Source organism: Akebia trifoliata, chromosome 15, assembly GCF_017979445.1.
Source record: "Akebia trifoliata isolate Shusen 1 chromosome 15, ASM1797944v1, whole genome shotgun sequence".
In the NCBI taxonomy this organism is placed as follows: domain Eukaryota; kingdom Viridiplantae; phylum Streptophyta; class Magnoliopsida; order Ranunculales; family Lardizabalaceae; genus Akebia; species Akebia trifoliata.
In genome coordinates this window covers 24739910-24753233 of record NC_141389.1, presented here as the reverse complement: position 1 = coordinate 24753233, position 13324 = coordinate 24739910, and the positions used below count along the sequence as shown (strand labels likewise).

Genomic DNA, 13324 nt, shown 5'->3' with positions numbered 1-13324 from the left:
GATTTTTTAGAGTTTTTGTCAAATTTTCATTAGGTGTTGTATGGGGAGAATGGAGGGGTTTTTATAGAAGTTGAGAGGTTTTTTAAGGGTATAATGGGGTGAAGGATGAGAGTAGTGGTTAATGGCATGGGTTTGAGAGGAAAATGGTATGAAATTTGAGATGAAAAGAGGGTATTTTTGTAATGATGGAAATGGGTTGTGTTTTAACCCCAAATGGTTTGGATCTTACCCAAATCCATTTGGGTAGAGTGTTTGGTGGGGTGAGATGAGTGATGGTTGATGGGAGGAGTGGTGGTGTAAGGGAGTTGTTTGGAGAAGGAGTGTTGAGATGGTTGAAGAAATATGGTGTTTGATTTGGAGAGATGAGTGGTGATTGGTTTGATTTTGAGAGGATTGAAGGGATGATGACATGTGGCAAATGGAGGGATGGAGAGATTAGTTGATTGGTGATGGTGTTAGATGATTAGAGAGAAGTAGAAGAGTATGGGAGGTATGGGTTGAGGTATGGGTTGAGGTGATTTTATGGGAGTGTTTTAAGGGAAAGTGATGGATAGGTATGGGTTGTGATGTGGGTGGTTAAAGAATGAGGGATAGGTTAGGGTGTATAGGGTATGGGTTGAGTTGTGGGTTGTTGATGATGAGAGGATGGGGAATAGGTTAGGTTAGGGTAGGGTTATGGGTTGAGTTATGGATGTTGATGATGAGAGGATGGGGAATAGGTTAGGTTAGGGTAGGGTTAGGGTTGAGTTGATTAGATGAGGGAGGTGGAAGGGGATGATGACATGTGTCATCTCTTGGTGATTGGTTTGCTGAGATTGATAGGTTGGGTTGGGTTTGGGTCGTGGATTGGGCTTTGGGCTTTAGTAATGGATTGGGTAGGGTTGTGGACTTAGATAATGGATTGGGTAGGTTGTGGGCTTGGATTAGAATAGTGTTGAGTTGGGTTTACGTTGAATTGGGTGTAGGAAAATAGTTTGGGTTGATTTTAAGGATATATGAGAGTGGTGGAGGTGTGCGGGTCCATGGGCTACGTAAATGGCCTCGAACATTTATTAATGGAAAATGCAATGGGTTTTGTGTAGGTTTGGGTTTCAGGGCCCATTCCAATTTTCGATTTTTGGGGGCATCTTACGTCGAGGGCCCGCTCAAATTCGGGTGTCTACAACGGGATTATACAAAAATTTCTCGCTCTAACAAAAGTCCTAACGTTCAAAACAAAATCTATAATACTTTTGGACAAATCGATACCACTAGGGGGTATAACCCTAATACTCACCAAGTGACGGACTCTGGCTGTTTATCTGACCCACCAAATGATTCTCACTCATGTTCTACACCTGCCTCGTTAAGCTTCGAATCTAAAACTAAAAAAAATGAAGAAGGAAAGGGTGAGTAACAATGGTTACCCAATAGGGAAGTAAACAATTTCTGCCAATAATCTCTTCTAACATGAAAGAATAAACATACTGAATCATTTAAAAATATGCAAAATTTTATATAAAAAAAATTTACGATTAACTGGTACATATAGTCAGTGATTAGTAACTAAATATTTTAAAACTCACATTACATCGATCAATAGTACTCACTATAACATTTTCTTTTTACACAAATCTAATTAATCAAATGAAAATATTAAACATGCCTTTCATTATATATATCAAAATAAAGTAACAGATACATAATACACAATGGTGGAGTATTGGAATTTGAAAGTTGGGATTCACGACTGGATCGCTCCCAGTCGGGACATGATGTTTAATAATAAAGTATTAGTTCTTGATTTTGTGACTGGTCGCTGTTTACCACACTTGTGAAACGATTTATCTGGCTCAGGCTGATCGTTTGACATAATCGTAAGCAATGAGTCTCTTTTCGATTTGTCAGAATGTTTGATTACTATAGATTGTTAGTGATCGATGACTAATCATATTCGTCTATACCTATCAGACGTGCATATGATTCCAAAATATACAAACAATTCGTATACGACCACCTTTACATTACAAGTTCACTAGTAAAGATAGAAAGGAATAAATCCGAATTCCAGTTGTGACTCCATTCTCATACGCGTCCCATACCACGTATGAGCTTGGTAGTTCCTACCGTACATCTCAGGATAGTACACCACTCCAGATGATATGACGCACTATCCGTTCAGGCATTCACAGACTCTTTAATAGCTCACAAAATAGCTACATATATATATATATATATATTATTTTCATTTGAAAACAAAAGAGAAATTAACAATATAAGGTTGAGAATGGATATCCAGTTTCCTACCATGTAAGTGTGGCCAACCGGCCTAAAATAAATAACAGAATAGAAAAGTAAATAGCACATCGCGCTAACAGAAAGTAAATAAACATGCAACCAGTAACATTATCCCTGGATATCCGTTCACCAACCTGCACACAACACAACAATGTAAAATACAGACATCACCCCTCGGGTGTGACTCTGACATTTTACCGTTTCATACCCTTTTTCCCTTTTTTCGATTTTTACTGTTTTCAATCTTTCAAATAAAATATCCATTTTTTGATATTCATCAATTCAATTTGAGTTCATTGAATATTAAATTATTTTTTTTTCAATTATAAAATTTATTTTCATCAATAATATTGAAAAAGTACAATACTTATATCAAAACGGGGTCCGAACGGTGCACAGGACCCAACTGACAGAAATAACCTATTGAAATATCCTACCCACGTATAATTTGTTAAAAAAATACAAATAAATATATCAAATATGCAAGTTCTGGCGTGAATTTGAAATAACCGATTGAATTTTATATTTTTGGAAACTCACCATAAATTTTTAATAAAATCCTAAATACAATTTTCACAATCTACGATTACGAATAGAAATTGAAAGTTCTTTACTATCTCTGTGTGAAAAGATTGAAGCGCGTGCGCGAAAATTGATGAAAATGGTATAGAAATAGAGACGGATCAGATTTCGAAGCGACTGATTTTTGAATCTGACCCGGTGGTTTTGAAGATCTCGATGCTGTTGTCATTTCTCCCTTTTACGACGGAAGACGGTTTGACCCCGAAACGGATGAAATCCAAGGTTGAAGTTATAAAATTCTCGTATATATATACGACTATTTTTTTATGATACGGGGTGAAAAAGACGAGAAAACGGAAGGAATTTGGGTGGGTTTTGTAGAGAACGAGGCTGCGGATGTTTCTCCTTTCTGTATCTGTCATCGACGGTGAGCCGTTTGCGAGGGATTTGAGGTGGAAATTTAAAAAAAAAAAAAAAAAAACGTTGGCTGTTGGACGGGTTGGAGAAGACAAAGTATATAAAAAAAAATTTAAAATTTTTATTTATATAAATTTTGGGATAAATCGGTATTTCGCCCATTGTTTTGATCGACGATAACTTGACTATCTGGACTCCAAAATTGACAATTGAATACTCTATTTTATCTAATTTTTCATTCTGAATCTAATGGTATAGTCAATTTCTATAAATTCCGTCTCTAACAAAAATTTATATTTTTGACCTGAGGTGACCCCTAAAATTGATGTCGTTTTTGTTTTTGACGATAATTCGACTTTCTGGTCACCAAAAATGACAAATAAATAATTCATGTTCAATAATTTTTCGTTATAAATTCAATGGTATAATCGAATCTTAATAATTTATACTCTAGCAAAAAGTCACTATTTTAGCTTGATCTGACTCGGTAATCGAGGATTTTGCAACTTTTATATTCGGACTCGCATTTGAGCGTGCTTATAAGTTAAAGTATGTTTTTCGATCATTTTGAATCCAACGGTGAGGTTAGATTCTATTAAAAATGATCAGAAATATTCTAAAATTTTACCCCTAAGTCCCACTTTCAAGATTTTCTCAAAATTCCATTATTTATTTTCCTCGAGATACGAATTGAAAACTCGGGATTTTACACAAGGGGTGTTTCCTTTTGTTTGAAAACATCAAGGAGGTATCTCAAATATTCACCAAAAAATAGAGAACGCAAAAGGAATGACTGGAGTGGAGCGGAGCCATACGAAACGTAAGGCCGAAGTGATCGATCACTCAATCATTCATTTGTTCGAGTTCCTCTCCATTAGCATTCTCTTCTGGGCAAGATGATTGTAGGCATTCTTGCTTTACAGGGATCTTTCAACGAACACATTCCAAGTTTTCTCTCTTTCTCTCACTCTCTCTCTCTCTCACTCTATAAATTCGTGGTTTACAAGGTTTATGGTGTTACCACTAAATTCTATTTTAGTAAGAACGTTGTCTGTCCAGACCCAATTCTATTTTATTGTTATTAGATATGGTTTAGATCTCAATATTGAGATATGATAGAACCCCGTCTGATAAAAACCGATCTGATGCTTATCAAATCAGACCAATTTTGGATCCAATCCTTATTGGATTGGTACCATCGAATCCGAGATCGATCCAGTGACAATCCCACTCCTTGTTAGCAATCTCCCATTTAATTCCTAAAAAGTTAATGGGTTTTTTTTTTGTTTTGTTTTTTCAATGAAAGTGTTACTCTCCAAATTATTGAATTATTTTGAATAATTCACATATTTTAAGTTAAAAAAGAATGAAACCCTTTTTTAACGAATTTTATGACTATTACGATTTTTTATAAATCTCGATTAAAAAATGCTATCGTATATTGTTGTATGTTATAAAATGTAAACTTGTAAGTTGTAATGTGTAGACAAGTTCGACTTTGAAGCTATCATGCTTCAAATTTTTGGAGGAATCCACTTTTGTACGTGACAATGTCCGTTTCATTATTTAAAAAAATAAGAGTCATGCTAGAGTGACCTTAAGTTGGAACCTCGTATCATACATCTTGACGTGAAAAGTGAATAAGAACCATATATGCTTTTCCACTCTTATCTTGATGAAAAACATCTATGGTCCTGTAGACACCTCAATTTGAACGGGACCTACTCGAAAAGAGTTCAAAAGATATATTTTTGTGAAAAAACCGTTAATGGGCCTAAAGGCCCAAATCTTATTCAAATCAAAAGTCCCAAAGACCCCTAAAGGCTTCATGGACCCACGATAAGGCCCTCTAAGCCCATCACCTTCTCAACCTTTCACCCCTCTAACCCCAAAATCGGAAACATCCTAAGCCCACATAAGGCCCACCAATCACTAACCCCCTAAATCCCATTTTAGTCTCACCCTAAAATAAGCATAACCCCTAGTTAATGCCTTAACCTAACCCTAAGTCAATGCAACCCAACTTTAGGCCAAACCTAAATTCATATCCATATCCATACTCATACCCATGATTACAACCAAGTAAGGTCCATGCAACCCTTGATCATCAAGGGGACACTTGTCATCACCATCCATCACCTCCAAAATTCTTTTACCCAACCCCATCTTCATTATCAAAAATTAAACCTACTCATACCTCAACCCACACCCATGTCATAACCTGCCCCCATCATTCCATAAAAAGCAATCCAACCCACACTCATTCTCCTTAATCAACTCACCTAACGCATACCTACATACCCTTGAGATATTACCATCTCCTCCCCCTTCCCAAAATATCCACAACTACCCCCTTCCACAATCATTATTTCAACTAACACCTATACCCCTTAACCCCACTTAACACTCAACCTATATGGGTTGATATATCCAACCCACTTTGGTCAAAAGTGATTCATCTCTACTATCTTCTACATATATCCCTTCCTAACATCAAAATAACAACCCTCCAATGCCTACACCTCGTGTCATTATCATTTAATTATTCATCTTTGACATTTCTACCCCTAACAATAACTCTCAACTCATATAAAAAGTCTCTTTCCTTCTCAAAAACCCCATGCTTGAATACCTCGCATTCAAGTCATCTCTCTTTCTCTCTCAACTTCTATCTCTCTTACCCCTATCAATCTATTTAAAAAACTCTCTCAACTCACAATCCATAATCCCTATACTAAAATACATTTACTATCATCCTCAAGTTCAAATACAAAAACAAAAAGACACGTTAGAAGATCAAGAGGAAGAAAATAAAAGACTCCAAAGACAAGATAGAAGATGGACAAATGATGTGAAAAATCCCCCTTCTCTCCACTCCATCTTTTATCCTCCTTACTTATCTTTTTTATTTTTATTTTTTATTTGGAATAGTCATAGGATGTGATTCTAACCCTCCCTTACCTCTGGTAGATCGAACCTCAGTTTGATCGAAAGTGTCGGGGTTGAAATCTTTTTTTCAAAATAAAATTATACTATCTTTAATCCCTAATCACAAGTTGCACACACCACAAACATTTTGAGGCTATCAATAGTTGGGTCATTCGCATGGGATGAGAATGGACTCATAATCACAAAGTCCATATTTTTCCTAAAATTATGTGGGTTTAAGGTAAAAACATAGTGAGGTCTTTTCTCTCGATGAAATGACCCTCATAGTTTAAGCTGACATCAAAAGCCCCTTGCATCCGAGGGCATAAAATTGTCGTTTAATCAATTTTGTATTTCTTTATGAATGGCCACGTTTTCTTAAATATTACCATTTCTTTATGGAGAGAGGGGTGTCCAACACTTTCCCTATTTTCTAACCGAACCTTATCTAGATCCTATCTGGATCAGCGTCCTAATTCGTATGAGAGTCGCTACGATGTCAAAATGATATTTTTTCTAAAAATACTTTTCAGATGACCATTCACACTCTTTTATAAAAAGAATGGTGGCGACACCCAATTGAAATCGCCAATTGTAAATATGTGATTTTCGAATTTGAAGATCACTTCTACATGATTCCCTCAAGATACACAATTTTATGGGGAAGTGCAGCCGTATATCCCGAAGAGCTCAGATCTACGGTTTCCGAATTGTCACGTCAATTTAATCGATTGAGTTTGCCACGTGGGGTGGTCAGATTATCACAATTCATAAAAATATAAAGTATCATCTATACGTTACTCTCATTATCCAATTTGACAAGTCTTCACAATTAAGACTGAAGAGAGAACGTCACACGTACGAACAACACGATCGCTAATTACGAAGCAGTACCAAACACGCCAAAATTCCAAAATCAAGATCTGAGAGAGAGAGTTCAGATCAGAGAGGCATTGAGACCAAATCGTAGAAGAGTTTTGGAATAATTCGGCCATGAGTTCTCAGGCTCTCTCAGGAGTAAGTGCGATTCTCTCAAGTCTCAATCTCTTTTTTGATTTATGTTTCTAATTTATTTTATTATACTGAAATTGAGTTTTGAACTCGATCAGATCTAGAAATCTGTCTTTCGTTAGGGTTTTTAATGTATTCGAACCGGAAACTCTTGAATCTGTTTCTTATTTTAATGAAATCTCTCTCTTGACTTGCTTTAATTTTGTAAGAACTGAGAGATCTGCTTCTCCTGATCTCTCCAATGGATTACTTCTTCTATGCTATTGTTTTTCGTTTTTGATGTATGTTTTGTTGTCTTGAAAATCAAAATTTTGTTCCTTTTTTTCTTCTTCTGAGATCGATTGGCATTTAATGGATTGTAAATTGTTAGAAATATCACAGATTTGTCGAATTCAGGTTATTTATTACTGTTACAACCCAATTAAATTTGGTTTTGTCTTTCAAACCTTCGAATTTAGCTTTGAGGATCATTGATTTTGTTGTATGCATGGTTTAAAAACTCGTTTTGACGTCTGTCTCGTCCTTGAACGAGACCAAGTTTGGACGTGTTTTTCGATACATTTGAGTCGTCTCGTTCAACAATGAGACAAATGATCCATGGTTTTAAATCTCGTCTGATATGTTTGACTTGTCCATCAGTCTCATTGGTGGACGATACTGAGACATATCAGACGAGTTGCCTCGGTCTCGGACGAGATTTAAAACCAACCATGGTTGTATGGATCAATTTGGGTGGCCCCATAAGGATGTCTGGTTTGCTTCTGTCAAATTTGTACGTTTTAATTATCAACTTTAAGAAAACTTATGTTGAGCTTCACTTGACTAATTAACTGAGTGATCTAATTTCAGATATTTCTTACATGTGGAGATGCATAGTAGCTAGGGGAAGTAAATGGTTTCTTACGTAGGAAGCTAGAAGAATGGTTGGCAAAGTAAGAGAGAAAACTTTAGTCCCTGTTGAGGGGAATTTATGAAAAACTCCTATAGGGTGCTAAATCAAGCAATCCAAATCCAAAGAGTGCAAAAAGGAACTAAAAAACCCCTTACTATAAATTGTTTTCACTAATCAAAAGTGTCTTACAATGATATCTTATGTTTGTATTTTTCTGCATCTTGCTTAACTAATGCCATTACTGCATTGTTTTGACAAAAAATGTAATAGCTTTTGCAAGAAATGAATGAATGGAGAAAAAAATGCTATATTTTCCTGCCAAATTATGTACTTGTTTGGTTTGCTTTGTAGATTCCTTCACTCTTCACTTATGTCTAGGGAAATTCATTAAGTTCTGATTTGTATAAGGTTAACTCAGATTTATTTATAGCTTTTTATGGCAGGGCACCAGCTTTTTTTCTGGATTCACCCGGCTTTGCAAAGGATTTGCTGTAGTACTTGTTGGCGGCTCCGTCATAGTCCAGATTTTCCCTTTGGCTGTTAATTATCTTGCACTTATTCCTGCAAGGTATTGTTTTGTTCTCGATGATAAATTGCTATTCTTGGTGAAGTTTTTTTATGATTTATTTTCTTTATTGGTAAGATAAATATATTAAGAAAAATGGTGGGAAGCTCCAGCACAAAAATAAATAAAAAAACTCTGGTGATGGAATCACTTCGAAGAAACACAAAGGGGAAAATAGAAACTGGCAATTGCCAACCAGAATTTCCTGTCTAGATAAAAAATCAGCAAAATGGCAACCCCAAAATCCTTCGAAAGTGAAGGCCAAGGGTGAAGAAGGGTTTTGGTCTTTAAAACATTGGCATCAAGAGCCGCCTCTCTTGTTCTTGTCCTTCTGCAATATCCTTCAAACTCCAAAAGGAAGTATCTTGCAAAGCAGCCTCCCTCTCTTGGAGAAGGCTTTAGCATATCATCTTTTGGAAAGATCCTTACATCATTTCTCTATTTAAGAGATTTTCATGTAATTTCATCTATGCTAATTTTACTGTGATTTACCATTTTTTCTTTGCCACATGCTTTTCAAAAGAACATTTTCGGTATAAAAGAATGGGTTTTGTTAACATGTGCCCAAAATACCCCCATATGCTTATTCCCAAGGTGTACTTATTGCACTTTAACTTGTGCCCTAAGAGTACACGTTAACAAGACCCTAAAAGAATTTAGATACTTAAACTTGAGGCTAATGATCTAGTAGTATGGGTCGACGATCACTGGGTTGCAACATTCAACCCCCTAAGTCACCGTGTAATAGGAGCTTATTTGAACATTTAGCTACCGATCAAAAAAAAAAACCTTTAGCTGGATCTAAGAGAAGTGAATGGAGAAAAATCGCCAGGGCCGGATGGACCCCTTTTTTCATATGTGCGGAAGTATACACTGTTCACTATTCACTAGACATGGTTTTCTACAAGTATATTAAGAAATTTAGTAGTGACTTATGAAGAAATTTTCTTCCTTTTACTCTTAGTCATCTGGTTGTATCAATTGCATGCCGATACACATGTTCGAATTATCAAAGGCTGGTAAATATGGCGTACTTCATAATTTAGATGTGCAGCTTCATATTCTATACTGCTTGAATCATTAGTGTGGAAGCTTTAATTAATTGTCTGAGAATTTGTCTCCTTGAAATTGATTGTGTAGGACAATTCCATTTGGTTGGAACCTCATAACAGCTGGTTATATTGAGCAATCAGTTATTGGGGTATGCATTTCTTTTGTTGTAAATGCAAGTATGATTATACTGTCAAGAGTTTTTGCCAAGTGTTTCACTTTGATTTTTCCTCCAAAAAGCAAGTTCTGATGGTACATTTGTTTTCCAGGCTGTTATTAGCACACTTGGTCTTCTTTTCATTGGGAGGCTGCTTGAACCCATATGGGGTTCTAGGGAGTTCTGCAAGTTCATCTTTGTGGTTAACTTCCTAACTTCTCTTTGTGTCTTTGTCACCGCTATTGCCTTGTACTACGTTACAACGCAGGAAAATTACCTGTAAGTCTTGTGCTCCAAAACGTAATTGTTTTGGTCTTTTTATGTTTGCTTAAACCATTTTGCTTTTCCTTCCTTTGCCATCTAGCACCTTGTAGGACTTCAAAAATCTTTAGTCAAATCTTATAGTCAGTTTGGACTTTGGATCACTATTTTTACACTCTATTTTTTGCTCTGACAAGCTCTTAAAATCATGGTTTTAATTTTAAATCTCACTTTGACGTTTCGTCTGGACGAGACAAGACCGAGTTGTCTTGGAAGAGTCAACTCAACTCGGACAAGATAAACCATTTAACCTGGTCTATAATTATTTATTCATATATACATAAATCATAATAATAATTTTTATATTAAATAAGGTTGATTAGAAGATGTTTAATCATGAAAAATCATATTTTATTTAAATAATATGTATTTAAATTCTAAAAAAATGAATTATTTTCACTAAAATATACAAAATCCTGGTTGACTTGGCCGAGTCATCTCATTTATCTCGCGAGATTCCGCACATTTGAGAAGCCTTGTCTGTCCTTCTCGTTGATGGACGATACTGAGATGACATGCTCGATTCATCTTGATCTCGGACGATATTTGAACCATGCTTAAAATATATTTTCTTTATATTCAAACAAGCTCCTTATTTTGAATCCTGAAAGTTTTTACAAGGAAGCATTTAGTATACATCATCTGCATGTTTTTCTGTTAAGAGGAATACTTACCTCTTTCGCAATACGCCTTACCCAAGATCCCTTTGGGACCAAAATATTCCTCTCATTGTACCTTTCGGCACTATTTCTCTGTTTGTTTTTTCCCGGATTTTAAACACTTAATCTGCCATTGTTTTTCCCCTCTTAGTTGATGCATCTGTCAATAAGGAGTTCCAGCATTCTTCTTTCTGATTTTTCTTTTTTTCTTTCTTGAAGTTACACACCCATTTCTGGATTCCATGGGGTTCTTTCAGGGTTCCTGGTGGGCATCAAGCAAATTTTACCTGATCAAGAACTGTCTATACCTCTATTGAAGATAAAAACAAAGGTATGATTTTTATGTGGTCTTTATTCAATTTAATGCCATACCTTCAGTTACTATTTGATGCACGTGTCAGCAACTACATCTCTAATAGTCATTCTTTGCCATTTCTACACCATGCAGTGGATGCCATCCTTCTTTTTACTTTTGTGCATAGCTGTAAGCTTCTTTACAGCAGACTCAGCATCATACCTTCCAACCATAATATTTGGCACATATATGAGTTGGTTGTACCTGCGGTATCTTCAAAGAAATCCAGAAACAAATCTTAGTGGAGACCCGAGTGATGAGTTTGCATTCTCCACGTTCTTCCCTGGTTTTTGCCGGTAATTAACCAACTTAAATGAACTTTAATAAACTGCCGGGCCTCCCTTTGTTATTACCAAGCGCGCTTATTCTTCTTCTTGTTATTCGCAGACCCGTTATTGATCCCATTGCATCAGTATTTGATCGGATGCTCTGTGGAAGATCAGACGCTTCTAATGCAGCCAAGGGCTATACCTTGGGGAGTGCCCCATTGCCCGGTTCTGATCCTATTGAGGCGTCAAGGAGGAGGTAAAAACTTCTTGGTTTCTTGCTTCGATGTCAAACAAAGAAATTAGTAGATGTCACATTGTAAGAACTTTTACTTGTAATCTGCAAATATTTATCTGAAATTTTCAATCGGTGGGCTTCTTGGCTGTCCAGCCCAAAACCATATGATCATAAGTAAGTGAAAAGCTTGGATAACAGAACAACAAGAGTCGTGCTGGAGTGACCTCATATCGCACATCTTTGACGTGAAAGTGGATAGGAACCATAGATGATTTTTCACTTGTATCTCAAGGAAAAGTAAATAAGGTTCTCATACACTTTCACATCAGGGTGTGTGATGTGAGGTCCAATCTTGAGGTCACTTAAGCATTATTCGAAAAACAAATGGCCTGAATGTGAAAAACAGTACAATCTATTGGAAGTTCTTGATAATCCTTTCATTGAATTGTGTTTATTTTTTCTCAACGCCTGTCCAACAGGTAGCCACCATATGAACCTTTAGTTTCTAATCTCGTCTGAGACCGACCGAGATTGACTCGGGCAAGTCGTCTTGGTATCATCCATCAACGAAATGGGTAGACAAGGCATATGATTTCATGTTAACATCTTGTAATCAACCTTATTCTATATATATAAAAAAATTATTATTATTTTATATAAATATAGATGAATAAATAATTATAAACCAAGTTAAATGGTTTATCTTGTCCGAGACAACTCAGTCTCGTTCATAAATGAGACAAGACGTCAAAGCAAGATTTAAAACCATGTATGAACCAGTACGATCAATGCAAAGGTGAACTGAGCTTTTGTGGTTTTCACGGAGGCAACATACTATTATCCTTTTTTTGTTTAGAAAATCTGGAATACATTATTGATCTTGTTTCTTTACTGAATTGCAGAGAAAGGGGCGCACGGGCACTCGAAGAAAGATTAGGAGTGGAGAAGTCTGCCGGGGAAAGTGCAGAAGACGACTTGTCACATAGAGATGCAGCAGAGAGTGTTTGAAAACTCTATAGTTCATCTTCTCCTTTATACTGCAAATGTGTTTTAGAGAGCACATCACTTTTGAGAGGTTTCGCAGTTTGTTCTTGGGGATGGGTTTTGATTCTGGAAGTAAATTTTCATTTATAGGAGGATGCCATGGACTTTTGATCTTGATGGAACAATGTTAACAACTTTATGTATTGGCCTCTCATACAAGAAGATTTATCGGTGTTCTTAACCTAACATCTTTCGAAATTTCAAAATTTATTTAATAGGGGATGCTATTTTGTTTGTGTGCCAATCGTTTATTTAACACCAACCTTGCCTCTTGGATGATAATCATCAACGACCACCAAAGGGATTTTAGGTCATTGTTTATTAGTCTACAAGAGAAACCAGATGAAGGGACGTGGTAACTTTAAAATGTGGTGGATATTTCAAGAGGGTGCGCTGCTATTGCCACACCAATTCCTATATAAATTACCATAGAATTGCTCAGTTGGTTTGGCGTTAGTATAAGTTGGTGTGGCAACAGTAATCCTCTATTTCAAATATTCACCAAACCATGGAGGGATCACATGTCATAAGTCATAACATAAGCCAATGTGAAGGATGTTAAAAGGCTTGTTTGAAAGATGTAAAAGGTCTTGCTTCTGTAAACCTAAATCACCAAACTCTG

General features: G+C 36.2%; 1 protein-coding gene across 1 annotated transcript; it reads left to right on the top strand.

Moving 5' to 3' along the window:
- The first annotated feature begins 6976 nt into the window (after positions 1 to 6976).
- LOC147384741 (rhomboid-like protein 19) lies at positions 6977 to 12946 on the top strand. Its single transcript, XM_086426713.1, has 8 exons — positions 6977 to 7161; positions 8491 to 8615; positions 9753 to 9813; positions 9932 to 10098; positions 11019 to 11130; positions 11248 to 11450; positions 11542 to 11679; positions 12561 to 12946. The coding sequence occupies exons 1-8, from the start codon at positions 7138 to 7140 to the stop codon at positions 12664 to 12666; spliced, it is 936 nt and encodes a 311-aa protein (XP_086282839.1). The 5' UTR covers positions 6977 to 7137; the 3' UTR covers positions 12667 to 12946.
- The last annotated feature ends 378 nt before the right edge of the window (positions 12947 to 13324 follow it).